A 25,805-nucleotide genomic window follows, 5' to 3' on the forward strand; every position below is an offset into this window, starting at 1 on the left:
ATTTCATCTTATATACTTCCTAGATTATTTAGTTCACGTCCTGAACGGCTTCTTTGGTTTTCTTTAATTCTTTAACCGTGGTAAGGATAAGTTGTTTAAAGTTATTACTAAGTGATCCCTGGGTTGGTTCTCTAGTTCTCTAGACTTTTCTATTCTTTAGTAGGTGCTGGAATACTTCTTCTAGGATCTCTTTAGTAGAGTCTGTTTCATTCCCTTTATTACTTTCTATAGTAATTAGTTCGGTTGTTATAAAGGCGGCATTAATTTAAGACTTATAGGTGGCCGGTCTATGATTCTTATACTTTAATTAATAATCCTTCTTTATATGTCTGATTTTTCTATATCTATAATACTTTCTATTAAAGTACTGTTTTCCCTGCTATTCACCCTTCTATTCTCTAGTAGTGATAGTAGTATTTATTTCTATATCCCTATCCTTATCTCTTCGTGGGCCTTGATTCTAGTATTAGTTTTAGTAGTTATCCTTTACTTAATTCTATTATTTCTTCTTAAAGTATTACTTAATCAGTCAGCTCTTAATCCTGGATATAATATTAATTATTTTATTAAGTGTTTCGGCTTTCTTCTGGTATATTATGGCATCCTTAATTTCTAGTTTAAGAATATTATAATACTAAGAGTAGTATACTTTATCTTCCTAATTAAGGTTTAATATAATTTAGTGAAATTTCAAGGTAAGTTCTCTAATACTTATGTTCAGTCCTTGGCGTAGCACATATATGCGTCATTCAGTGGTTTTTTTAGTATCAGGATCTCTAAAGGCTTTAGTGATTTATTTCTTAAAACCTATATAGGAGTTGAAGATAGCATCAGTACTTTCTTTCCTATCTATATGTTTTAGGTGGTCCTGAAAGTCCCGCATGAATAGCTTAAACCAGTTAAAGGCAGCTCTAGTAAGATAGGTTCTAATAAAGAGTACTTTGTTGCTTTCACTCACGTTGGATAAGTTATTAATTTGGATATATATATCCATAGAAGTTAGATATTGTCTTAGGGTAGAGCGCTTACTATTAAAAGATTCTGCTTTGTTTGCCTTGATACCCTTGAATATCTTAAGCTAATAAGTTTTAGTAAGCAGAGTATTAATCACAGCTTCAAGCTGGATAATCTTCTAGGTATTAGTTAACTAAGGTGCAGCAAGGTTCTCCTTAGAAGCAGAGGCGGCAGCCTGAACTATTTTGCCTTTATTATCGCCCATGTTAATGGTAGACGTGATCTTCTTAATCAAAATGAGGGTCTATTACTATCAGATAAGTCCAACTGATCCTGCTTAAGGCCTGGAAGGGCTTAAGGTATTCTTATATTGATGTGAGAAGACTGCTTCTTAACAAACTAAGAAGGTAAACTGGGTTTCTAAAAGGTAGGGTAGCTTTGATTCTAAAAGTAACAGATAGTAGCTAAAACTAATTACATATGTAAATAAGTATCCTTAAATATAGTGTCTATCATATCGCCTGATATGTCCCATCATAGTACCCGCTATGTTCTATCAAACTCCCTGATATGACCGTAGCCCTATCTAGTAGTAGCGTCAAATCGTCTGATATAATCGGCCGGATTAACCTTTCATTCTGGCATCGACGTGATATCACGTCGACTCATGATATCCCGTCATACCGTAATCTTACTAGGCAAATCTATTGGCTGACAGCATCCCGTGTCTTAGCGCGGCTCTCTGACACTTACCTATAATATAATTATACTCTATAATACTTAGCTTTTATAAATAGAATATAATAGGATACTAATTACTATCTATATACTTCTAGCTTAGGACTCTACCTAGACCCTCTCTAGATATATCTATCTCTATTTATAAGACTAGATCTTCTAGAAAGTGATTTAACTATCTTCCTAAACTTCTTCTTAAGAAGCTATACTACTTTATAGGTATCTAGGGTTATAATATTAGTCCTATCCTTTACTATCCTTACTAGCCTATCTATTAGCTTATAAAGGAGGTTAGTTAATACTATAGTAATTAAAGAATAACCTATAATAAACCTCTAATACTAGTTCATGAAACCTAAGAATACTAGGATCTTATAAACTATTTTAGGCATGGGCTACTCTATAATAGTAGCTACTTATAAGGGCTCTATTTCTACCTTATATAGGGTAATAATATATCTAAGGAAGTTAATCCTTTATATTATAAAGGTATATTTACTTTACTTATAGTAGAGCCCTGCTCCCTATAATCTTTATAAGACCTTATAAACATGCTTCTAGTATTCTTCTATATTTTATAAGAAGATAATAATATTATTAATATATACCACTATATAGATGTCTAGGAGGTTATAAAATACCTAGTTTATATATTCTTAGAATATTACTAGTATATTAGTTAGCCTAAATAGTATGATTAAATATTTAAATAGCCTATACTTTATATAGAAGGCTATCTTCTACTTATCCCCCTTTATAATATAGATATGATTATATATATTATAAAGGTTAAGCTAAGTATAAATCTATATACTACTTAGTTACATGATGGTTTTATTAATTAAAGGAAGGGGGTAGTAATTCTTAATTAAAATAATATTAAGCCTATAAAAGTCTATATAAATATAGACTCCCCTATCCTTCTTAGGTATATATAGTAGTAGTACTCCTATAGATGACTTTAAGGGTTAGATCCAGCCCTTTATAAGCATGGTTTAAATATACTTATAAATAGCTACCATCTCCTATAGAGAGTAATAGTAAAGAGGCCTAAATAATAACTCCTTCCTATCTACTAGCTTAATCTACAGGTTAATCCCTTTATAATAGAGAGGAAGCTCCTTATATTCCTTCTCTAAAAATATACTTATAAAGTCCTTATACTATTCTAGTAAGTCACCCTCTATAATAATCTTCTCTATATCTACTATACTAACCTAGAATACCTAGTCTAGGGCTTTATAAGTAGAGTTAAAGAAGTCCTCTATAAATATAGCCTTAATCCTAAGACTATCTCTATAGAAGATATATTCCCCTTTAGCCTAGTAGATCTCTAGGTTATGTATCCTAAGCTATAGTATCCCTAGAGTTACTTATTCTATATCTAGGGATACTATTATAAGGATCTAGAATTCCTTCTAGACCCTTTATAAGTCTTAAAGAGTAATCCTTACTTTTATAACTTCTTTATTTTAAAGCTTTCCTTTATTTATGGTTTATATAAATATTTAATATAAAAGGATATCCTATCCTACCTACTTTATAAGTAAGGATAGGACTATATTAACCTTACTCTTACTATTAATTAGGGCCCTATAATCTATAATTATTCTACTAGGTAAGGTAGCCTTTATAAGGAGGATTATCCTCTCCCTTACTAGCTATTCCCTTCCTAGTAGTAATTCCTTAGTTATTATAGCTACTATAGTTATAGATACCTTATATTATTCCTACTTCTTCTACTCCTTCTCCCTCATAAGGTTAGGGTAGTCTGGTTTAATATAACCTAACTTCCTATATAGGTGGTATCACATGCTACCCTTATAGTTATTCTAGTATTAACCTATTCTATGAACCTAATAGTTACTTATCTAGCCCTATAATAATTATTATCCTCTATAATTAGGTCTTGATTATAGGGATCCTTTTAATTTTACTCTATTATCTTACCTACTATTCTTCTTCCCTTATTAAGATTAATTTTTTTATAAGATGTTTAACTAGATGCTTAGTTAGAGTTTTATAATAAGGGATACTAGTTCTACTAGTATCTTTAGGAATTAGTTTTATTTATAAACCTTTTAGTATACTATAAATAGAAAGGACTTATAGAATAGTCTTAGAATAATAGTATCTATAGAGTAGCCTTTATTACTAATTTCTACCTACTAGTTATACTAGTAGCTTAGGTAGGTATAGTTATCCTTATTCTTATAGGGCTTCATATGAATAGTCTTACTCTAGGCTATATAGTAATAGTCTACGGGATCTCCTAGCTAATAAAGGAGAAACTAGTAGAAGTTATCCTATATTTATAAAGTATATAGGATATCCTTAAGCTCCTATAACCCTTAGAGTATTAAGTTAAGGTATAGGATTATAAGGTTTAGATAGTCCTCCTCTAAGTAGTAATTTATTTCCCTAAAAGCCCTTATCTTTCATGTAAAGTTATAGTAATTTATATAGATTATTATATAATACTACTTATCTTTAGTAGGTATTTATAAAAGGAGAGGTCTTTTAGAAGGAGGTAGTTACTATACTTATAATTCTAATTAGTTATACTTATAAAGGGATAACTAGTAATCCCCTTTAATAATTATAATATATTCTACTTATTTATAAAGGTTCTTAATAGCTTTAGCTTGTTTATAAAGTTTCTTAAGAGATATATTTTTAAGGTCTTCTTAGGGTATTATATCTATAACCTTAGTTATTTAGTTACCCTTATTTATAGAACTACTAGAAGCTAAGAGTAAGATTACTTCTATATCCTCTAGGATTATTATCCTTTTATAAGCTAGATAGATTAACTTAGTTATATTATAAGATAATTCTAGTTAGATAGTTATATTATATAATCTTATTTTATAATATCTAGGTATTTACTTAGATTATCTTATAGTACTAAGTGTCCTTTACCCCTAATAAATAAATCATGAAGTTTAAGTATTAAAATTATAAGGACCTAAGGCCTAAAGGGGGTTATAATAAGTATAAAAGGGTATAAAGGTACTTAATAAGAGATATAAATAGTAGAATCCATGTGTAAATTAATAGTCAGGTTAATATCATAGATTAATACTAAGTTGTGAAGTTACTACCTTCATAAAGGGAGGATATCCTTTCATGTGCTGAGTCAGCCCCTGGCTGACTCAGCCCGCGAAGTTCTAGCTATCCTATATACATGTGGTGAGGGTCTTACAGCTAGGCACTCAAGCTCATGGAGGTCCTTAGTAGTTAGGGGATCCTCCTTATCTAACTAATCCATCACCACTATATCATGATCTAACATCATGGTACCACGCTCCTTGAGATATTTCTGCTACTTTTAAAGATAAAGAATTTTTAATATCACCTCCTACATCTTTTGATTATACTTTAACCACGCGTGCTAAGTCTCCTCAAGCTTAGAGGCTAGTTTTTCTTGATTACATTTTAAATAATCCCACTCCTTTTTACTATAAAAATGCTTCTTATACTTACAACCACGGTGAGTACACACAGTATAGTTTTAACTCTTTAAATCTATAACGCACGGAAGGTTATAGAAAAAATAATATTTATAGGCACTTTTAACGACGTAACTATTAGCCTGAATTTCAGAAGACTAATAGATATAATGAGCCAAATAGTTACTACTAGGGGACATGGCGGGCTATTATTAGGAAAAGAAAGTAAGTAGGGAACTTACCTAAGGCGCGGGGGAACCTATACTATTTATACTTTCGGGACGAAAGCTGAAAGAGGGGGAGATAGTATTATAAACCTAGTAAGGTGGACTTGCAAGGCAGAAAATAAAGAATAATAGTTAACCAAGGACTATAGTCTAGGGAAGACTTTAGTCAGAAATAGACCGCTACTAAGAAAGGATAATAATCAGGGACGGACTACAGGCCACTAGAGATTATAGTTACTATAAGACCACAGTCTTAGGAAGACAGTAGTTAGGAAGAGACACCAGTCTAGGTAGGATGGCTATTACTTACTACCTATAGTCTACTAAATATAAGAATATTATAGAGTATAATTATAGTTTACTAGAAGGGAGCTAATAATAGCTATACCCTAGTAATTACATAGGTATACTACTAAGGAGACTACCAAGACAGTAGGGTAAGTAGTATATAGGTATATCACTAGGGCGACTATTAGGATGATAGGAAGAATAGTAGGATAAGGGATATTTAAGGATACTTATTACTACCTATATTTAGTCTTACTTATTCTTTATAATTAATACTATTATTATTCTAAGTACTACCTTTAGATCATTCTAATTTAAGACTCTTATAATAATACTTTATCTAGTACTTCTTAATAGGCTTTATTATATATAGTAAAGGCTAGCCTTGCTTTATTATACCTTAGCCACCCTGACCGTGACTAGTCTTCATACTAGTTGGACATTGAGTGAACCTGAGTAAGTCAATCCATTGTCAGGGCTTAGGTCAAGACGATCCCAGGGTTTAGGAAGGCTTGAGAGGTCAACCTTCCGTAACAGTATGCTATTCTCCTTGTGCAAGGCCTCTAAAGTCTTAAGCCACTACTTTATAACCTTAGGATCCTCGCAGAGGGCGCGCTAGTAGTTATACTTGCGTGTAAATCAACTTTTAATGCTTTTATAGTACTAAATAAAGGTAGTGACCTAGTTCTTCCTAAGCGGCTTTAGGGGGGTTATTAATTCTACTTAGAGAAGAAGATATACTATTTACTACACATGTGAGACCCTAGGAGCGACTCCTCATCGATCTCTAGATAATATCTATTCGACTAATGCCTCTTCCTGAGTTTCAGAGAGTTAGAATGTGTGGTTGTAATGTTCTACCTTATATTCATGTCCCTTAATGCGATCGCGGAGTGTTGAGTAAGGTATCTCAAAAACCTCTATAGCTCGACGAATACTCGGAATTTCGCCTTTTTTAAAGCTTGCATTGCAAGTTGAATCCTCCCCTCTTGCTTAGCTAAATTTCAACAAGGTTGACGCGGTTTTCGTGGCATGGTTAGTGGTTGAATAATTACGTGTTGAACACGCGATGATTTTTTGGTGGGTGATCAGATCAACCGGGGTGAGCGGATCGACCGGGAATTACGTTACTCGCAAGGGGCCAGTTCCAACCTCCAGTGTTAATCTACTATGAGATCCTTATTCTTGGAATTAACCTATCGCGACAAGCTATCTACTCTCATTACTACCTTTCACACTACTCGCAAACCTCCAAAAGGCCAAGGACCTTTATATATATACCCCTTAATAAAACTTCTTTATTAATAACTTTACTACACTTATTAAGAAATATAGATTTTATATCTATAAGAGAGTATTTGTAAGCAGCGGCGTCGGATCGGTGGCGGATGCCAGTCGGTCTTCACCCGCGGCGAGGTCCTAGCAAGCAGCGAGATGTCGAGCTACGAAGGATGTACGAAAGAGGAAGGAGAGGCTGAATCGCTGGGGATCAGGAAGACCAGCGATTCTCCATGGGTCTGTTATGTACAGCGATGCCAAGAGAGTCACTCGGGGTTTGGCCTAAAGGGGTTAGGCCCAAACGGGTCGGATCCCGAGCGGCGGTCGCGCGGCCTCCTGTCGGGGCTGCCTGAGGCACCCGCTGTGACAGCTATCCCCCCTCGTAACGGTGATCCGTCCCGGATCGCGCTAAACCCAAAACGGAATAACACAAAGGAGATGGCTATTCAGAGCATAATAACAATAGAATGATAAGAATAGCAAGGGCGTAGCATTAATAAAGACTTTAAAATAACAATAAAGAGGTTTAACCGCAAAGAAGAACGCTTTTAGCAGGCAGGACTCTCCAACACCATGGGCCAGTGAATGTAAGTCCGCTGCCTCTAAAACAATACTTGAAACGTGCTCTGGATAAACACTTCACGCCCAAGCTGGGCGTGCGGGGGAGACGATGTCTCAAGGGAGAATATGTAAATTGGTTTATTGATTTACTGATGAAGGAGGTCGGGGTTATGAATAGACTAGGCGAAGCTCCTGGAATTATCCCCACTCTTGATTACGCAAAGAACGAATGTAGAGTCACGTATATATAGATATAAACTTGTTAGTAGGAGTATTATGGTTGCAGATGTTTCATTGATAAAATCCCTTTCGCCAGGCTTGCTACTGAGAGTTAACTGTTTCGAGCTTAATACTCTGTATAGCAGACGACCAGCTCTTCGTTATTAGATTTATAAACAAATTAACGCCCCGCAGCGACATGTAAAATATCCATCACCACTATCCCATCATTGCTAGACCCGGGACCCTGTCGGAAACCCTCCCAACGTCAAGGCCCAGGTCTAAACACCCACACAGATGAAGTAGCCCTCCCACAGACTCCCACACGAGCTCCCAATGAGCGGGTTCCATCGATCAAACTGCGCAGCTGTAATCCCATATCTCTGCTGAATTGACCAGCAGGTATCGCCTGTTTTTACCTGATAGTACCTCTTGCAGGTATTTATAATGCCTGGCATGGGCTGGTGCAGCTCCGTTGCAACACAGTAGTAATACCCAGTTAGTAGATTAGAGCAGGTAGATCCAACAGCTGGATTCCAGCGCACGAAGAGGGGTATAGAATTTATATACGGGTATTTCTGTTGCGTGATCACTTCACAAGTATCACCTGCTACTGCTTTATAATAGCTGGTGCAGGTCTTGACAAGACCCGACTGTGTTGGGGAAGGCCCAGTTGCCGTCGAGGTAGTGGTAGTGGTGGTAGTTGTGGTTCGGCTGGTCGTTGTTGTCGTGGTTGGTTGGGAGGCTGATAAAGGAAGATATTAATGGAGAGTTTTTATACAAACCGGTCATTTCTTGGGGCTTACTCACATGAAGTACCAACACAGACGTAGTATCCTAGCCATAATGACCCACAGGACGATCCAACAGCAGGATTCCAGGTATAGAAATTAGATAATGAGATGCTATATGTATTCGCGATGGAGGCGCACCCGTCACCTGACTCCACCAGATGATACTTATTGCAGTTCGCAACAATACCAGTCTGCTGAGGCGTTGGGCCCGTCACTGTTGCAGTTGTAGTTGTTGTTGTCGTGGAAGAAGCAGTAGTCGTTGAAGTCGCTGTTGTTTGACGTCCCGAAACGCCAACGCAGACATAGTAGCCAGCCTGGAGGCTTTGGCAGGATGTTCCAACCGCCCTATCCAGGACAGAGTTAGTTGTAACTGACTAACGGATCAGGACAAGGAACATACGGATTCCAAGCATAGAACTCGGACAATGTAAAGTTGCCGAAGCTGGCAGTGATGTCGAAGCAACCATCTCCAGGTTGGACCAAGTAAAACGCATCACAGTTGGAGGCAATTCCCGTCTGCGTTGGGCCAGGAGCACCTCCGGTTGTGGTTGAGGTAGACGTGACACTCGTTGTGGTTGCTGTGGTAGGAGTAGTAGTAGAAGTAGTAGTAGTGCTGCTACTTGTTGTAGTTCTTGTGGTCGTTGTTCTGGTTGTTGTGACTGCTGGACCATCAACGCAATACGACCAACCAATATTAAGAGTGCAATCAGCGCTGTCTAGAGAAGGGTTCTGGGAAGTGTGTTAGTATAGCTTATATACAGTGAACGGCAGGCCTTACCCAAGAGACCAGTTGGCCAGTACTAATGCCAAAGTAACTCTCAATACTGGAACAGGTGTCTCCAGGGGCGATGTCGTTAACCCAGTAAGAACACCCACTGACAACACCAGGGTCCGTAGGCCCGACGGGCGATTCGCCGTTGGTCCATCGCCTGACGACAGCGGAAGTGGTCAACCCAAAGAGGAGACATTGTAGAATAACCATTAAAACCATTGTTGGCAAGTGGGACATTCAAGTGGGACGATGGTGGGTGATTCGCTGGATACTGTAGGGAGTGTTTCAATCGATTTATAGCTTCAGCGGAGGACGATGCCCTTGGACTGGGAACGCGCCGCTGACCGTCGGCTGCCCGGTATGATGCACCTTTGCGATATCGGAATATGTTAAGTTGTTAATCCGCTCTTTTCCAGCACTAGACTGAATACCCTGGTCTCGGAAACAGGCCGTACTTCGGTTCAGGCCACATCGCCTGACACTCGCTCTAGTCGTCTAGAGCATCAGAGCTCAGAGCAGGAGCGCTACCAGGCCAGAGAGACACGGCGCCCACCTCTTGAAAATTCTAGATGGTCCATGGTGTGGCAATTTGTCGGCAACGGACAGCCGTATGCTGTAGAATTCAGGTTACACAGCGTGGTGTCTTCGCTTGGGTTGAAAATCCTCCGAAATTTGTACTAGCGCGGACGGAATGTCTCAGTCCCTAGGACTCGACCAATCATCCGGCTCTATGATAGGCGCTTGCTGGGTATGGGCTGCTTGGCAGTTGGCGCGTGGATTAGAATCCTAGGGAGCAATTCACGCTTCCCAAGGGAAGAGGACTGTGATAGGACTTTATCCCTAGCCGCCGCAAGCAGTGCAGTCACGGTGACCATCAGTGCGGGTATCAACCGCTAGCTTAGAGAGGGAATTCTTCGCGGTCGTGGCAGACAAGTACCTGCATCGGCCGCCGCCCGGGTCATTTTGGGACTTGAACCCTGCGGCTAGATCCGCCCAACCCCGCGGATGCGCCGGCCCGGTCACTGTAAGCGAGATTGCTTGGTCTGTGACTCCGAGGGGCTTTTTGTTTGCACGGCTAATCTTGCTCCCAATGCTTCCGACTTTCCTTCCTCGGTGAGGCAACCTTTGCTTCGACCAAGGCGATGTAACTCCAGGTGCCGGAGCGTGGCAACAATGTACTAGCTTCTGTCACGACCTTACAAATGTGTTTACCATACCGTACGATACGTTGGGTGATCATGCTGGGAGGGGTAGTAACGCACAAACATGTGACCTACGAAAGCGCTGGGAGTCTTGGAACCCGAAATCGCAGACATTCTATCCAATCCCCCGAGTATCCTCCATCATTACTCGGTAGCCAGGCTTTGAACATGCCGTTCGACTACAGCGAGGGTATCATTGAGATCCTTCCAGTAGAGATCTGGAACCTTATCATTGATTTTGTAAGTTACCTCGTCATATGTCACGGCTTTTGACTAAGTCCGTGCTATCGAAGCTCCGTTATGACTCCTGGTCAAGTCTTCGTGCACTTAGTCTCTCTTCACGGGCCTTCTACGAAATCGTGTCTCCTGTGCTATTCAAGACAGTCCATATCTATTTCCCTCGGGGTGGTGAGGCTACTGGGCATCTTCAACTAGAAGCCCTTCTCAGCCCACACATTGGAAGGCGGGTACACCACCATGTTCGGATTTTCATTGTATCTTATGGCTATACATTCAAAGAAGAGTACAGTGAAATGCTCTACGCACTCGTGGAAAAACTACCAAATCTTCAGATCATTAGGTACTAGACAGATCCTTTCCAAACTTTTTCTTGCGCTAACCTAAGCAGATGGCGCATTATTCCATTTCCTCCGGGTCTTTTCTCGAACCTCATGAGAAGACATTCTCCACCAGTACTTTATTACGAAGGTGACCCCGAGAACTTCGAGGCCATCAATAATAACGTCGCGCCGTTTATTAAATCAGCAAGCCTTACTTTTGCCGCCGCCAACATGAGGCATGTTATTCCAGCTCCGCAATTTACAGCTTTGTGCAACCTACTTCCATCGTTGTCACATCTTACTCGGTTAGCCCTTAAGTATTACTCTTCCGGCCAGGAAAAATCAAGGCCAATACTTGACCTTCCCCCAGGCAGCAGCTTGGCGTCTGTCGAGGACCTTGCATTGGCAAACTTTAAGTTCAGCGCTGGCCAGGCAGCCAGCTGGATACGAGCGCTGGAGTCTGGGACCAGGCTCCGCAGGCTGGCGCTACATGGTTCGGCGCTGGACTTGTGCGAGTTCATTCACCAGCTATCGACTTCTGGTGTTTCAGTGGGCCTCACGTCTTTTTCCCTACGAGTCCATGACAGCTCGCATCAACCCCTTCCGCACCTGAACGAGGCCCTTATTTCGCTGCTACGTCGTACCACCAACCTTGCCGAGTTTCTAGCGTATGATCTACCAAAGGACATCCTCCACACCGTGACCTCTACCCACGGAGGCAACATTCGCCGTCTAAGGTTCAGACGCACTAACTACACCGGCCTTGGTGACCCCGACAGGCCGGGTAGAAGTCCCCCCGCCCTTGCTGGCAGTTCGACCTACAAAGGTTGTCTATTCACGCCAGATGAATTACAGGATCTTGCCCGGCAGGTGCCGCATCTTGAAAGACTAGGAATTGATCTTTGCTCCGTTCGTGAGTTAGTAAGTTGGCACATTAATTTCAAGGTTTACAGTACTCCTTTAGAAACTGACAGCCCGCTTTACTTAGCCGCTTGATCTGCTGGACGCCATAGCCTCGTTCCCGAGTCTCAAATTCGTCGAGATCAATACTCCTCACTCCTGGCATAGCCCATCCCACTACAGGATTACTCGCGCCCCTAAAACGCGACTTGATGTTTCTCTGGCTGAGCAGGTATTCCGGCATATCGCAGACCGGAAAGACAAGCTGCGCGATAAGGCATCAAGCGCCGGTGGTGATAATCAACCCTGGTCGAAATTGATGGGAGTGGATATTAAAGAAGGCGAGTGGGAGCCGCTTCTGGGACACTCCGAGCATTGGAGGTTACGTCGCCTTTGTATATATGCATGTTGGTGCGATACGTCTGGTCTCCCGGGAGCGCCCCTACATACGCTACAACTATCCTGCAATTTAGGAGGGTATGCCAACTGCGTGGAGGACAATATGTACGAGCAAACCATGATCGCAGCCGGCCTCTGGAACACGGAACATGCGGACTTTGGACCAGCAATTTGATCAACTAGTTCTGGGTAGGAACTGGGCAACACATAAAGATTCGGATTCTCGATCAAGTCTAAAAGGTGCCCAGGACCGTGTTGCTTTCTTGGCACGTACTATTACTTCTTATCTATTATTCACAGGTTGGCCATATGACTTGTTCAGAGATCGTTCAAGTGCACAAAACCCTTGAAGTAGGTGTGATCCCGGTATGTGGCCTCTTTTTCTTTACATATGCTGCCCGTAGTCCGGCATATCCTCAAACGGCAGCGCCCACCCTGTATGCCAGTCGCAGTCGTCCAAGAACATTGCTGAATGTAGAATGGATGTTAGAACCGCCTTTTCGCAACCGAATTTGGACGCTTAGAACGATGAACTGACCGATCACCCAGTACGCAAAGTTATCGGCATTCCGCTCGGCAAGAGCCGGGGTGATTGCCCTGATTGCGGCCCAGCCATAGGCCTTTCCGTTGGGTCCGCCTGCCCATGGGACGTCGGCTGAATCTTCAAGTCAGTGGAACAGCCTAGCACCACGGTAGGAGAGGACTACTCATGGGGCCGTAGCGTACCATAAGCGCCATCAATTCCCATGGCAACTTGTAAGTGCCCCAGCTCGTGGAGAAAGTTCAAGCCCACTGTATGTTCCTCCAAGTGATCAAGATGCACGCGGTCGCCATTGACAACCATTTGCCGGGCATCCTCAAGCGACCAGTCTAGCGTCTCGAGGCGCGCGGGGCAGAAGGTGAGTCTGTCAGTCGCATACAGGGTATCGATAAGATCTTCGTAGTGGGTCATGAATGCTACCAGGCCTCTTGGATTATCGTCGCAAATATGATCCAACTCGATCTCGTTCTGACCTAGCCCGCGGGGTGAAAACATGTCAAGGTATCGCTTCCCTCCAAGGGGTTCCAGCCATGCCTCGTTACTGCAGTACCAGTCAAAGGTCGGGGGAGCGGTCTCGTCTTCCGTATAGATCGTAGAGAGGATTGCCTTGGCATCGTCTGGTAGTGCGCCCTTGGGGTTAGATCGAAGGATATGCTTCCAAGGCACGGACCAAGCAAAGGCGGCCTTACCTATTACTTGTTGAATGGTGTCGAGCCCAGCCTGTATTTGGCCGTGGCTGCCGTACACCTTTCCGAAAATGACTTCGAACGTAAGCAAGGCTGACTTGACATCATCGTCTGAAGGTGCCCCAGTGGGAAATAGCTTGAGCCAGTCACGGAGTTCTTCCGTGCGTCCAATCGCTGTCACAAGCTGTGGGATAACGACACGGTATTCAGCAACGCCCGCGGATTGCAATTGAGGGGGCGGGGGGGAAAGGGAATCTCAACTGCGTCAACTACTTCAAAGTACGCATTTTCCATCTTATTGTACGCCTCACCAGTGCACCTATCATCAATGAGGGTTCGTTTGACTAGTGGGATGGGTACAACCCCGTCCGCACGCAGCTGTCGCCCACGCGCGAGGCCATCATTTGGGGCAAGAGAAGAATTATCAGAAACCGAATGATAAACCCCGTGATCTGTTGGTATAGATGAGCACCCAATGCCGTACAGAATGGGCGACAGATAGACAAGGTGAAAAGGGACCCTCATGTTGGCGATGCTAGTTCTCTCCCGTGTATCAACCCCTCCACGAGTCTATCCTCTTATACAAAATCCCCCGGAGCACCATCGACCAAACACCGACTATCGGGAAATGCTATTACGCCAAAGCCGGCATACATTACATTACAAGCGTGAAACCTGGTAAAGACAGCACGGCCGGTACGGGTGCCCGTTGGAAGGCGCCAATTTCCAATCCCTGTCAAAGTTACATTGTGCGGCGCAGTTGGTCGGGACTCGGACGTTCTACCCATGGAAGTCACGAACAGCTCGCTAGCAGGTGGATACAGACGATGGATTCATGGTCATCTGCTACTGCATCCACTGATTTCTCGTCACAACCCAGCGGCAAACTCGGTCGCATATTGCAAGTCCGCCTTTAACTTTTTTTTTTCGAGTCCGATATCGCATGGCACGGTTGTAGGCGAGGTGAGAGCATGGTCCCGCTCATCGCGCAGGCCCCATGGACAGGATAAGGGACGGCAATTTTCCGAGTCCTTCCCGTGTATAAAAGCGCAAGGGAGAAAATCACATATGTACGTCGGTATGCAGTGTGGACCGAGAATCATCCCTCAATCAGCATATCCACCCGCACACAGCATGTTTAGCCTCAGACTTACTGAGCTTGCGCTTCTCCTTCTATTCCCACGCCTGCTTCTGGCCCAGAATGGCACAGGGACATGCTCCCAGGACGCATCGTGCTATCAAGGTTGCTGCAGCAAGGAGGGTTTCTGTGGCTTTGGCCCCGACTTTTGTGGCGACGATGTCTGCATCTCAAATTGTGATGCTATGGCGGAGTGTGGAGGTTGGACGCTACCTAACTGCTGGATTTAGAGTGGCCATCTTGCTAATCCTCTCCAGAATACGCTCCGGCGGGCAGCGAGCTCTGTCCCCTCAACGTCTGCTGCTCTGAATTTGGGTATGTTGGCCTCTCAACCCTTCCCACCACCTCGCTAATGTCCGTGTAGGTTCTGCGGCACCACCGCGGACTTTTGTGGTGGGGGATGCCAGAATGGATGCGGTCCAGTGCAACGTCCGTAAGTGTTGTATCCCTGACCAGATCATTTGCTCAAAGCGACTTACTTACCTGTGCGCTTCTTCCTAGGTCGTGCTCGGGTACATCAAGCGATGAGAGATATATCGGATACTACGAGAGCTGGAGCCGCAACAGGCGGTGCGACGTTGTTCTTCCGTCAGACATCAATGTTAAGCCCTGGACTGTGAGTAATAATAACCAATCACATAAACGAAAGCGCTAACGAAGAGCCTTGTTTTTGCCCCTAGCATCTTTATTATTCCTTCGCGCTTATCGACCCCTCCACATCGAAAATTACAACAATGAATAGTTGGGATGAAGATTACTATGTGGAGTTCAACGCCCTCAAGGGTCGAAAGTCTGGTCTCAAAACATATATATCTGTCGGAGGGTGGGATGCCGGTGGTAAGGTCTTTTCAAACATGGCCCGGTTCCCGGGTACAAGAAAGGCCTTTATTACCTCCTCCATCGAATTCATGGAGAAGCATGGCTTTGATGGTATTGATATTGACTGGGAATACCCCGCGGCAGAAGATCGAGGTAACAATCCAGCCCTTTCCCTTCAATAGGGGCGAACGCTAAACAGGAACAGAGGGGACTGCTGCTGATACAAAGAATCTGGTAACGCTGATGAAAGAGCTCTATACGGCCTGCGCCGACAAGTACGGTGTGACAGTCACCTTGCCTGCATCATACTGTATGTTGAAGTCGCCGTGGGGGAAGATTGACGCTAAGCTGCGAGCAGGGTATTTAAAAGGGTTCGATCTGCCGGGAATGGCTCCATATGTGGACTTGTTCAACGTAATGGCATATGACATACACGGCACATGGGATGGAGATAGCCAGTGGACCGAAGCCGTGGTTAACCCGCACACGAACCTAACAGGTAAGTCACCACCATGAGTCCCGGCAGAACTGCCCGTTAATAGCAATCTCTCCACGCAGAGGTCGCGGATGGCCTGGACCTCATCTGGCGAAATCACATTGATCCTGCCAAGATTCTTTTGGGTATTGGGTTCTACGGCCGTTCCTTCACCCTGGCAGACACTTCATGTACCACGCCGGGGTGTCCCTTTGCCGACAGCTCTGGCCTAGGCAGTAATTCCGGAGGTGCAAACCCTGGAAGGTGTACCGGGACTAGCGGGATACTGTCCAACTATGAAATTGCCAGGGTCCTGGACCAATACTCCCCAGATGTACATTACGACGCTGAGGCGGGGGTAAAGTGGATCACATGGAACAATGATCAATGGTGCGTGTTAGCTCTCTCATAAATGCTGGTATAGGAGCTAATCTGTAAAAGGGTTGGATATGATGATGCACAAACTTTGCTACAAAAGCGAGACTTTGCAAATTCGCTCTGCCTTGGCGGAACCTTTGCCTGGGCTCTGGATCTTGGAGGGCCAGGGACCATGTCTGATCTCGCCAACTTGGATCCTGACGCTGGCATGGAAGGTGCTGATCCAAAAGGCGGTGATAGTGGCTCTGGGAATGTCCTTATAGGGCATGATATTTACTCCGAGGAGTGGCCTACTATCAGCTGTATTCCTCCCTGCAACTTTATATTCCCACCACTAACATTATCTACCCCGACTACTATATCATTCGAGCCATACACAACGTCATTGGAAGTGGCATGGCAAACAGTAACAGTTATAACGCTTGAGAATGGCGGGCTGTCAACTTCTACGGGATACTCACGTACTGTACATACAACTACGCTGACATTCCCTCCCGTCACCACTACTGCCATCCCGGCGTGGAACTGGAACGTTACCGGGGACACTGCAGAGGATATACCTTTTGATCCGGTGTACAGGTTATCAAGCAGCGTTCTTCCACCCCCGTTTCAGATCACAAATCCTGTGAATCCGGACCTGACAACTCCAGGGGTGCCCCCCACACCCGTTGTTCGATCCGTTACGCCGCCCCCATATCCGTGGAGCACGAATAGCAACGACAGGAACCCTTTCCCTACAGTTTCCTTTACTTCAGGCCCACCAGGGCCTCTCTGCACTAGTCGATGTGGTCGTCGCTGTAACCTCTTCTGCAGCGGACCCTGCTCACACGATTGTATTGATGGCGGAAACGATTTTAACGACCCACATGATCCAGACCCACCCGGCAAGCCTGGTTGCCGAGGCCCTGACTGCGAGGGCGGCGAGTGCAAGGGCGAGCTCTGCATGTACGTGGGCTGCGATGGAGACGACTGTGACTCGGGCTCGGGTATCTGCACTGGCGACGATTGCCATCCCGTTGGCTGCAGTGGTTCGGACTGCGGTCGGGATGGCCACTGCTCTGGAGGTAGCTGCATTACTGCTGGTTGTGTGGGCTCCGGATGCAATGGCTCTGGATTCTGCTTTGGGTTCCATTGTTTTTCCTTTGGCTGTCTGGGTATCGGATGTGGCTCGAACCACCGGTGTACCGGGCCAGGTTGTGATATCGTGACATGTAGTGGCAAGAACTGTCTTTACGGAGTGTGCACGGGCAAAGGGTGCCAGCCTGGTGACCACGAAGATGGATGTGACTCGGGCCAGTCCGCAAAGCAGTGTACAGTGATGGTGTCAACATCCCGGTTCGCCGTAAACGGGGGCATATCCACAGCAACCAAGACATCGACCCTGTGCCAAACCATTACTGCTTGCGGGGCAGAGCCTACAACAGCCACAACTACCATCAAGGACGAGGGCAGGACCATTACTCAGACCGAGTATCTCTTCCATCCCGTACAGACGGGCACCGCAATTTGGGATGCGCTGGCCGCCGATATCATGTCAACAATGAGTAGCTGGCATTCTGATAACTTCGGCGGCACAACCAAGCCCACTACCACGACGAAGCCCCCTTCCACTACAGCAACTACCTCCAGACCCCCGGCTGCCACCACTGCTGCCGGCTGTACCCTTTACAGCGGCCAGATGGGCGTCTGCTGGTCCCCGTGCGATCCCTACACCCAAACGCCCATCGAAGCATCTTGGCGAAAGGGTGATCCTTGGTGTTATTTGATCGATCTCGATCTAGATCCACCCGCCGGCGCTTTATGCAGTAAGGATTCAGACTGCACCACGAACTTCGCTTGCCAGCCGTGGACAATGCCACAGGGAGGATGCCGGGTTCCGGAGGATGAACAGGTCTTCCCGGGTGGGTGTGACCTGATGAACGGTCTGCAGGGGGTTTGCTGGCAGAGATGCGATCCCGAAACCTCGGAGCTCGTCGATGAGCCCTGGCACGAGGGCGATCCGTGGTGCTGGTTGTATGATGGTAAGGTGGGGTTGTTCTGTGACACGACAGAGGACGAGAAATGCTGGCTTAACAAGGAGAACCTGACCTGCCAACCAGAATCCATGACTCATGGGGGCTGTGCGGTAGATACGCCGACCTTCCTGACTCTATCTGGGCCGGGTAATAGCTCACTCATCAACTCCTTGAACGGTTCGCCTGCTGCGCCTGGCAATGGTTCTTGGGCAAGGCCTGGTAATAGTTCAGCTAACTCTTCTCTCAGAGTCTAGTGGTAGTACTGTGGTGCAAAATAATTCCCGTTCTGATGATCAGCTATGTAATAGTCGTGAACCGCGTAGAGTAATCACGGGAAGAGCTATTTTCAACCACTTGATGGGCCTCTTTCTTAGCAGGGTCACTATTGGCACAGCCTCTAGGGTTTTACATGGCTACCCACTATACCACTAATCTAACAGCGTATCCTTCGAGTTTGGCGAAACGAATACGAAGCCCTGTTCTGCACACCCTGTGGTGGGCTGTATATACTAGGCAGGAGGTTTGATTAATAATAAGAATTGCTCAAGATATCCATTGATTGGATCGCATCATTACATTAGGGTATTTTTATAGCTCTCCGCCCTTAATAGTAATTTGATTTACCGCTAACTGGTTCTCTACAATTATACTCCTTATACTCATGCATAGTACATACTTCGTACGTTTACGAATAACCGCGTATTAGTCGCCTGCATAGAGATTGTCAAGGGAGATTCCGTACTCGTCGGCGATAGACCCACACTGGTCGCCTGTTACCACTTGGTGAAACTCAGTGCATCCATTGACCATATTCGGCCGGGTGAGAGTGGGAGTTGCTGCTCCTGTTAATATGCTTGTCATGGTAGTCATTATTATTACTATCCCAGTCATGGTTAAGGTTGATGATGAACTCAAGACTCTAACATAGACATAGTATTTGATCTAGAGAGACCTATAAGTGGTGCCTACATTAGGGTTCCAGGCGTAGAATTTATCTAGTGAGATTCTATAATCTATAGTAATTATATTATATTAATTACTATCTTAGACCTAGTAGAACTTAGTATACCTAGAGATTATATTAGGCTGAGTTAGGGTTAGTATAGGAATAGTTATCTACGAGCTAGATATTATAGGAGTATCACTTGTAAATATTAGGGTATAGCTTCCTAGAATACTTATTAATAACGTAATTGCCGGGTCGTCCGATCATCCCGGGTCATCTGATCACCCATCAAAAATATAGATACTTATTAAACTTAAAGCTATTCCCAACAATGTAATTCTTAATATTTTTAATTAAACTAAGTTTAACAGTAATTAGGACACCTAGTTTAAATATAGCCCTATATACTATATTCACTACACCTTAATAGCGCACGTTTTCAGGCTCTAGAAGCAAGTAGAGTAGAACTACTAGGACCCCCTTTATCCATATTTAATTACTTATTTCTTAATATAATTAGGTCCCTTGCCTCTTATACTTGTAGACTAGCTATAGGACTTATTTACTATTTAGATTAACCCTTTTTCTATTATTAAATCTAGCTTTCTACACAGAGATTATTTAATTCCTTAAGGGTTATCATAGTATTATATATTACCATCTTACAGCCCTTTATAAGCTTATCTAGTACTTACTTAGAAGGACTAAAAGAGGTCTAGTAGCCCCTAGTAAGCATCTTCTTAACTAATAAAACTTTTTTATGTAGTTAACAAACTATATAAGTCATAGTAAGTATAGAAGAGCTTATTAAAGCCCCCCCTCTACTTCCTAGGGGGTTAGGCGTATAAACCGTGTAATTCAACTTATTAAGCACCTAGCTAGGATCATGAGGTTATATTCTAGCTATATAGAAGCCACTTTAAATATTCTCTATAGAGAAGACCTATTAGCAAGCTATAGGATAGGCCTTTAAGAAGTAAACTTATTAATATAGTTATATCCTAACTATATCTTTGTCTTAACAAGGCCCCTATAAGCGCGCTTTAATAGACTAAAACAACCAATATCTAGTGGTTGTAAGAGGTGAGATAAATAAGAAGGTATATAGATATATATAATATTATTATCCTTACACATCTTATTAAATTCAAGCGTGAGGTGACTCCTGTGGCTATCTAGAACTAGTAATCAAGACCCCCCCTTAGTCTATATAGTTATTATAGGAATAAAGTACTTCTCTAGCTACTAGAGGCCTATCTAGTCTATTATCTATCTATTTACACTTACTTTAATCCTCTAGTCATGTGGTAAATTAAGTTCTTTAAACTATTCCTATATATAGACCTTTCCTTTAAAGATAATATATATTAGAATACTAAATCCTATAGAGCTAATATATTTAATTATAGTAACCTATTCATGCTAGCCTAGTTAAATAAGATAAGGCCTTCCTAGTATATTTAACCATGTAACTACTTTAGTAGTTGTAATAAGGCCTATAGTAAAGCTAGTCTTATTAAAGTTATAGATATCTTCAGCCTAAATACTATACTTATCTTGAACCTCTTTTAAGTACTTAAACTAATTATTAATAATCTTAGGATCTTTATAAAGAGCACGTAAATAGTTATATTATCAAGCAAATTAAGATTTAATGCTATTATAGTACTTAATAAACTTAGTGACCTAGTTCTTCCTAATTAGCTTAGGGGGTATTAGTAAATCCTATTAGAGGATTATATTAGCTATTTACTATATATATAATAGCCTGGGAGTAACTCTACACGTATCCCTAGATATAATCTATTATATTAAGGTCTCTTCCTAAGTTTTAGATAGTCTAAGATTATGGTTCTAAAGTTCTCCTTGAAATAAGTGTCCACTTAGTTGATCTAAAAGTATTATATAGGGCATATTAAAAGTTTCTACTACTTAATAAATACTTAGAATTTTATAGTTCTTTAGGGCTTTAATTACAAGTTAGATTCTACCCTCTTATTCCACTAAGTTTTAACATAATTAATGTGATTTTAGTGGCATGGTGGTTGCTTGAATAATTACACGTTAAACACGCGATGATTTTTTGGTGGGTGATTGGATGACCCGGGATGATCAGACGACCCAGGAATTACGTTATTAGTATAGGATTAGTCATCTATAACTAATAGTAGCACTTAAATAATATTAAATAATTATTCTCTATATTCTAAGTAATAAACTCCTTATTAAGCATATCTTTATTAGATATCTAATAGAAAACTATTCTCTTATTATATAAGCTTTCTACTATTTTATTAGTAGTATAGGTGATCACTAGAGATAAAAAATCATAGTTAATTAGAGGTGTATACTAAGAGGTAGTTATATTTAGTAGTATTATAATAGTTTTTCTAGGGACCTAATTAGATATTAGTGGGGATATAAGTATTAGGCTACTTATATTAGATAGAGTAGGGAGAGTAAAGTCTCCTCTACCAGGTGGCCTAATATTAATAATAGGTAGGTTAGTGGTTATTAAGAGGCATAGAAAGGGGAAATACTAGGAAGATATATAATATGTAAAGGGTCCTCCTAACTATTAAATCTAGGTTATTATAATCTTTATAAATAGTTAGATTCCATCCTAGAAGCTATACTAATCTAAATAACTAGCCTTAGTATATCCCCTAATAAGTATTATTTATGCTTACTATATAAACTATATATATCTTGTCTATACATAATTCTGATCCCGTTATTAGAGAGGAATAATAATAGTCTAGATAATTAAGCTGGATTAATTAGTCTATTATTACTAAATTCTTAAGAGAAATAGACTTATAAGTGTCTACTTGTCATATAATATAAGGACCTGAGGCCTAAAGGGGGTTGTGATAAGTGTGAAAGGGTATAAAGGCACTTAATAAGAGATATAAATGGTAGAATCCATGTGTAAATCAATAGTCAGGTTAATATCATAGATTAACGCTGAGTTGCGAAGTCTCTACCTTCGTGAAGGGAGGATATCCTTTCATGTGCTAAGTCAGCCAGGGGCTGACTCAGCCCGTGAAGTTCTAGCTATCCTATATACATGTGGTGAGGGTCTTATAGTTACCCCCCCCTCTTAAGGTCTTGGTCCCTTAAGACCTGCTTGTAACCTTTAAAAAACCTTTCACAAGCGCTAAAAACCCCTTAGGGAAAAAATCTCTAGCTTATGAGTAGGAAAAAGGTATTACACTCCTATAACTAACCCACAGTCCCATAAGTAGACAAGGAATCACAGGTTCCATAACTATAGGACCTATCCTTCGCGTGAATCCATTAGCTATAGAGTAGTATTAGGATTCCACCCACAAAGTTACTACTTCCTTACAATGCACTGTTGGCTATACTAGTATTGGGTTGCCTTTCACGAGGAGGGTATCAGGAACTATCCCTCGCGTGAAGCTGTTAGTTGCTTGGCAATATTAGGATTCCACCTATAAGGTTATTAAACTCCTTGTGAGGTACTATTGGCCATACTGGCGTCAGGTTGCTCGTCGCGAGGAGGGTGTTAGGAACCAACCCTCACGCGAAGCCGTTGGTTACTTAGCAACATTGAGATTCCGCCCATAAGGTTATTAAGTTCCTTTATACCTGCTTCTTTTGTCTTCTCACGGTCCTATAAGAGTTGCAGAAGTCACTAATTAGTAAGGTGAATGTAATATCATGGCTTAGAAGGTTCCGGGTTATAGTGAAGAAATGGAAGGTTCTAGTGAATACTAGTTATGGCTGCCTTTAGCGACATTACCCTAATATAAATACTGGCTTGCTTCCTACTGCAACTCTTATTCTGCAACTCTCTTCTAACCACCCGTCTTGCCCCCCCCTGCTTTCACAAGGTAAGCTTCTTCCTATACTTGCATGTTGTTGCTTGCTCGCATGTTACTACTTGCTCGCATGTTACTGCTTATTCGCATGTTACTACCTTCTTTGCGTGTTTCGCTCGCATGTGCTTGTGTTGCTCACTAGTTCCGCGAGATAGATGTTGAACACCACTGCCCCTGCTGCTGCCGCCGCCGCCGCTCCCGTCGTTCCTCCGCCTGGGCTGCGCGTCTTGCAGCAATTAACAATGATTAAGCAAGGTTGTTTAGCACACTGGCCAAACCACCTCCATGCCGCCCAGATCCCTGCGCGGACCATGCGTGGGATCAACCTCACGTTTCCAAACGTGACGCGGGCACCTGTTAATAGGGTAAGTCTACCTATCTTCTATAAGTATAAATACCCTTGCTAACCTTATACTAGCTCCCTGCGAACTTCCAGGTTTTAGGACCCCCTCCACCGCAAGGACCTCTTACAAGGGCATAATAGGATATTATACTACCAGTGTAGAGCACCCTCCTAGAGTAGGCTAATACCCGCTTTATTAAAGAGCCCGCGGCCACGTACTACAAACCTTATATAGCTACAAATCCTGTAGTTATTCCTAGCCTCTACCCTTAGATAGGCGCGCAAGCCCTGTCAAACTAAGAGTTAGTATAGGTAAACCAGCTAATCCTTCACCATGTTATCTAGCATAGTAGTAGGAATCCCTACTAGCTTACTATTCAGACCCAGCTCCGCGAGGCCTTCCTCATGTCACAAGCAGGTAGACAGCCACTAACCAGTTCTAAGTACATAGAGTATCATACTAACCCTGACATAATACCCTTTAGTCCTTACATCTCTAGAGGCATCGGGCAGAAGTATAATAACTACCTCTTTCACAGACACCGTGACTGCTCCCTATAGTAGCCGGCCGTGTGAGACTTGTATATAGTTACTCCTCCTGACTATGTTAAGCCTAGCTCCGTGTTACTAGTTATGATATACCCTTATACTATCCTTCTACTATAACCTTGTCCTAAGCCTGATAACTTATCTACAAAGCTGTAAGTTCTTTCTTACCTAAGCTTGGTACCTCTCAGAGAAGTACCACGACCCTTAACCTTTTATAGTTATTATGTGCGCCCCCAACCAACTAGGTAAAGTTAGCGGCTTGATTCCTTATTAGTAGAGTGGTGAGTACCATAGGCCCCCTATGCGAACCCAGGTGTGGGAGGAATAGTTATATATTTAGTCGCGAATATACTTTTTTACCCTTATAACTATCAGAGTCCTTCTTTATTATGAATTAAATAGGGTTTTTGCCTTTCATAAACTTTTCTATGTAGTCTGTTTCTATAGGAACTTTACCTTATAGGCTTACAGGTACTATATATTTTCATGTGGTTCTTTACTAGGCTCCACGTAGCCCTTCTATTTTACAAGGACCTTTATAGGGTCCTTAATACCTAGTCCCAGGATGTCCTCAACATTATATAGCTGATCATCCTTATTTATAAACCTGGTCTTAAACCTATCCTGTATATTTAGACTATCTATCTCCTAATACTCGCGAAGCATTAACATATAGAAGATATTATATACTTATAATCCTACTAGTAACTCTATATAGTAGGTACTCATACCTATCCTTTTAATCACTCTTCACGGTCCTGCTCTAAGCTAATCAAACTTCTTACTTAGTTATATACGCGACTAGTTTATATTAGAAACCTAGACATAGTCACCCACCTTAAAGGTCTTCATGACTCTTTTTTAGTTATAATACTTAGCCTGGTGTTCCTAAGCCTTTATAATCCCTTTTTAGGCTTACTCGCGAATCTCCTTTAGATAGGTAATATAATTATATACTTCACAGTCTTCCTCCCCCTTCTCTAGAGGGTCTAATATAATCACTCACGGGTCTATTCTATAGACTATATAAAATAGTATTATCCTGATTAATACTTGCCTTATATTATTATATATAAACTCTACTAGTAGTAGAAAGTCTACCTAATTATCCTGATTAAAGTTAATGTACCCTCGCAAGTACTACTTAAGCACGCTGTTCAGGCATTCTGTCTGGCTATCTGTCTGTAGATGGTAGGCTGTGCTTATTATATACTTAACTTGTAAGTAATATATAAAATCAGACCAGAACCCTTTTATAAAGACTGAACCTTAGTTAGTCATAATATTCACAGGCATACTATGTAGGCGGAACACCTCGCGAACTAAGAGGTAGGCTAATTCCTCCCCTTTTAGTGACTTCCTTATTAGAATAAGGTACGCCATCTTACTCATACAGTCCATAACCACTAAGATAGTATTATAAGCTTCCTATAAGCTATTCAAGTCTTTATACTTAATACTTGCGGGCAGATCTGTGATAAAATCCATACTAATCTACTCCTAAGGGTTCACAGGGATTAGTAGTGGCTGTAATAGCCTATATTATTTACCTCTCTTCACTCATGAACCCTAACACACCCTATAGGCACTATAGTACTCCGTGATAAACTCTTGTATCTTTAGCTAAAAGAAGCATCTCTAAATAAGCTCTAGAGTTCTCTCTATCACAAAGTAACCAGCTATTAGGTCATTATATAGCTTTGTGAGGATCTCTATCTTCAAC

The 25,805-nt window shown here is 42.4% G+C and overlaps 4 protein-coding genes across 4 annotated transcripts; 2 read left to right on the forward strand and 2 right to left on the reverse strand.

The window, feature by feature from the left end:
- Positions 1-7,998: 7,998 nt before the first annotated feature.
- Positions 7,999-9,502, reverse strand: BJX68DRAFT_274529 (uncharacterized protein; the record flags this gene model as incomplete). Its single annotated transcript, XM_071047678.1, has 4 exons — positions 7,999-8,462; positions 8,528-8,856; positions 8,912-9,240; positions 9,290-9,502. 4 exons carry the CDS (start codon positions 9,500-9,502, stop codon positions 7,999-8,001), a joined length of 1,335 nt encoding a protein of 444 aa, XP_070892093.1.
- Positions 9,503-10,653: 1,151 nt separating this feature from the next.
- On the forward strand, positions 10,654-12,519 carry BJX68DRAFT_273496 (uncharacterized protein; the record flags this gene model as incomplete). The annotated part of the gene is made up of 4 exons (XM_071047477.1): positions 10,654-10,725; positions 10,779-11,065; positions 11,114-11,966; positions 12,034-12,519. 4 exons carry the CDS (start codon positions 10,654-10,656, stop codon positions 12,517-12,519), a joined length of 1,698 nt encoding a protein of 565 aa, XP_070892094.1.
- Positions 12,520-12,729: 210 nt separating this feature from the next.
- On the reverse strand, positions 12,730-14,096 carry BJX68DRAFT_273497 (uncharacterized protein; the record flags this gene model as incomplete). Its single annotated transcript, XM_071047478.1, has 4 exons — positions 12,730-12,812; positions 12,883-12,999; positions 13,071-13,755; positions 13,845-14,096. 4 exons carry the CDS (start codon positions 14,094-14,096, stop codon positions 12,730-12,732), a joined length of 1,137 nt encoding a protein of 378 aa, XP_070892095.1.
- Positions 14,097-14,705: 609 nt separating this feature from the next.
- Positions 14,706-19,245, forward strand: BJX68DRAFT_259914 (uncharacterized protein; the record flags this gene model as incomplete). Its single annotated transcript, XM_071043786.1, has 10 exons — positions 14,706-14,910; positions 14,967-15,024; positions 15,074-15,142; positions 15,211-15,325; positions 15,390-15,681; positions 15,734-15,838; positions 15,887-16,027; positions 16,087-16,393; positions 16,445-18,039; positions 19,103-19,245. 10 exons carry the CDS (start codon positions 14,706-14,708, stop codon positions 19,243-19,245), a joined length of 3,030 nt encoding a protein of 1,009 aa, XP_070892096.1.
- Positions 19,246-25,805: the final 6,560 nt, after the last annotated feature.

The sequence above is a fragment of the Aspergillus pseudodeflectus genome (assembly GCF_044049435.1).
Source record: "Aspergillus pseudodeflectus strain CBS 756.74 chromosome Unknown BJX68scaffold_115, whole genome shotgun sequence".
Taxonomy (NCBI): domain Eukaryota; kingdom Fungi; phylum Ascomycota; class Eurotiomycetes; order Eurotiales; family Aspergillaceae; genus Aspergillus; species Aspergillus pseudodeflectus.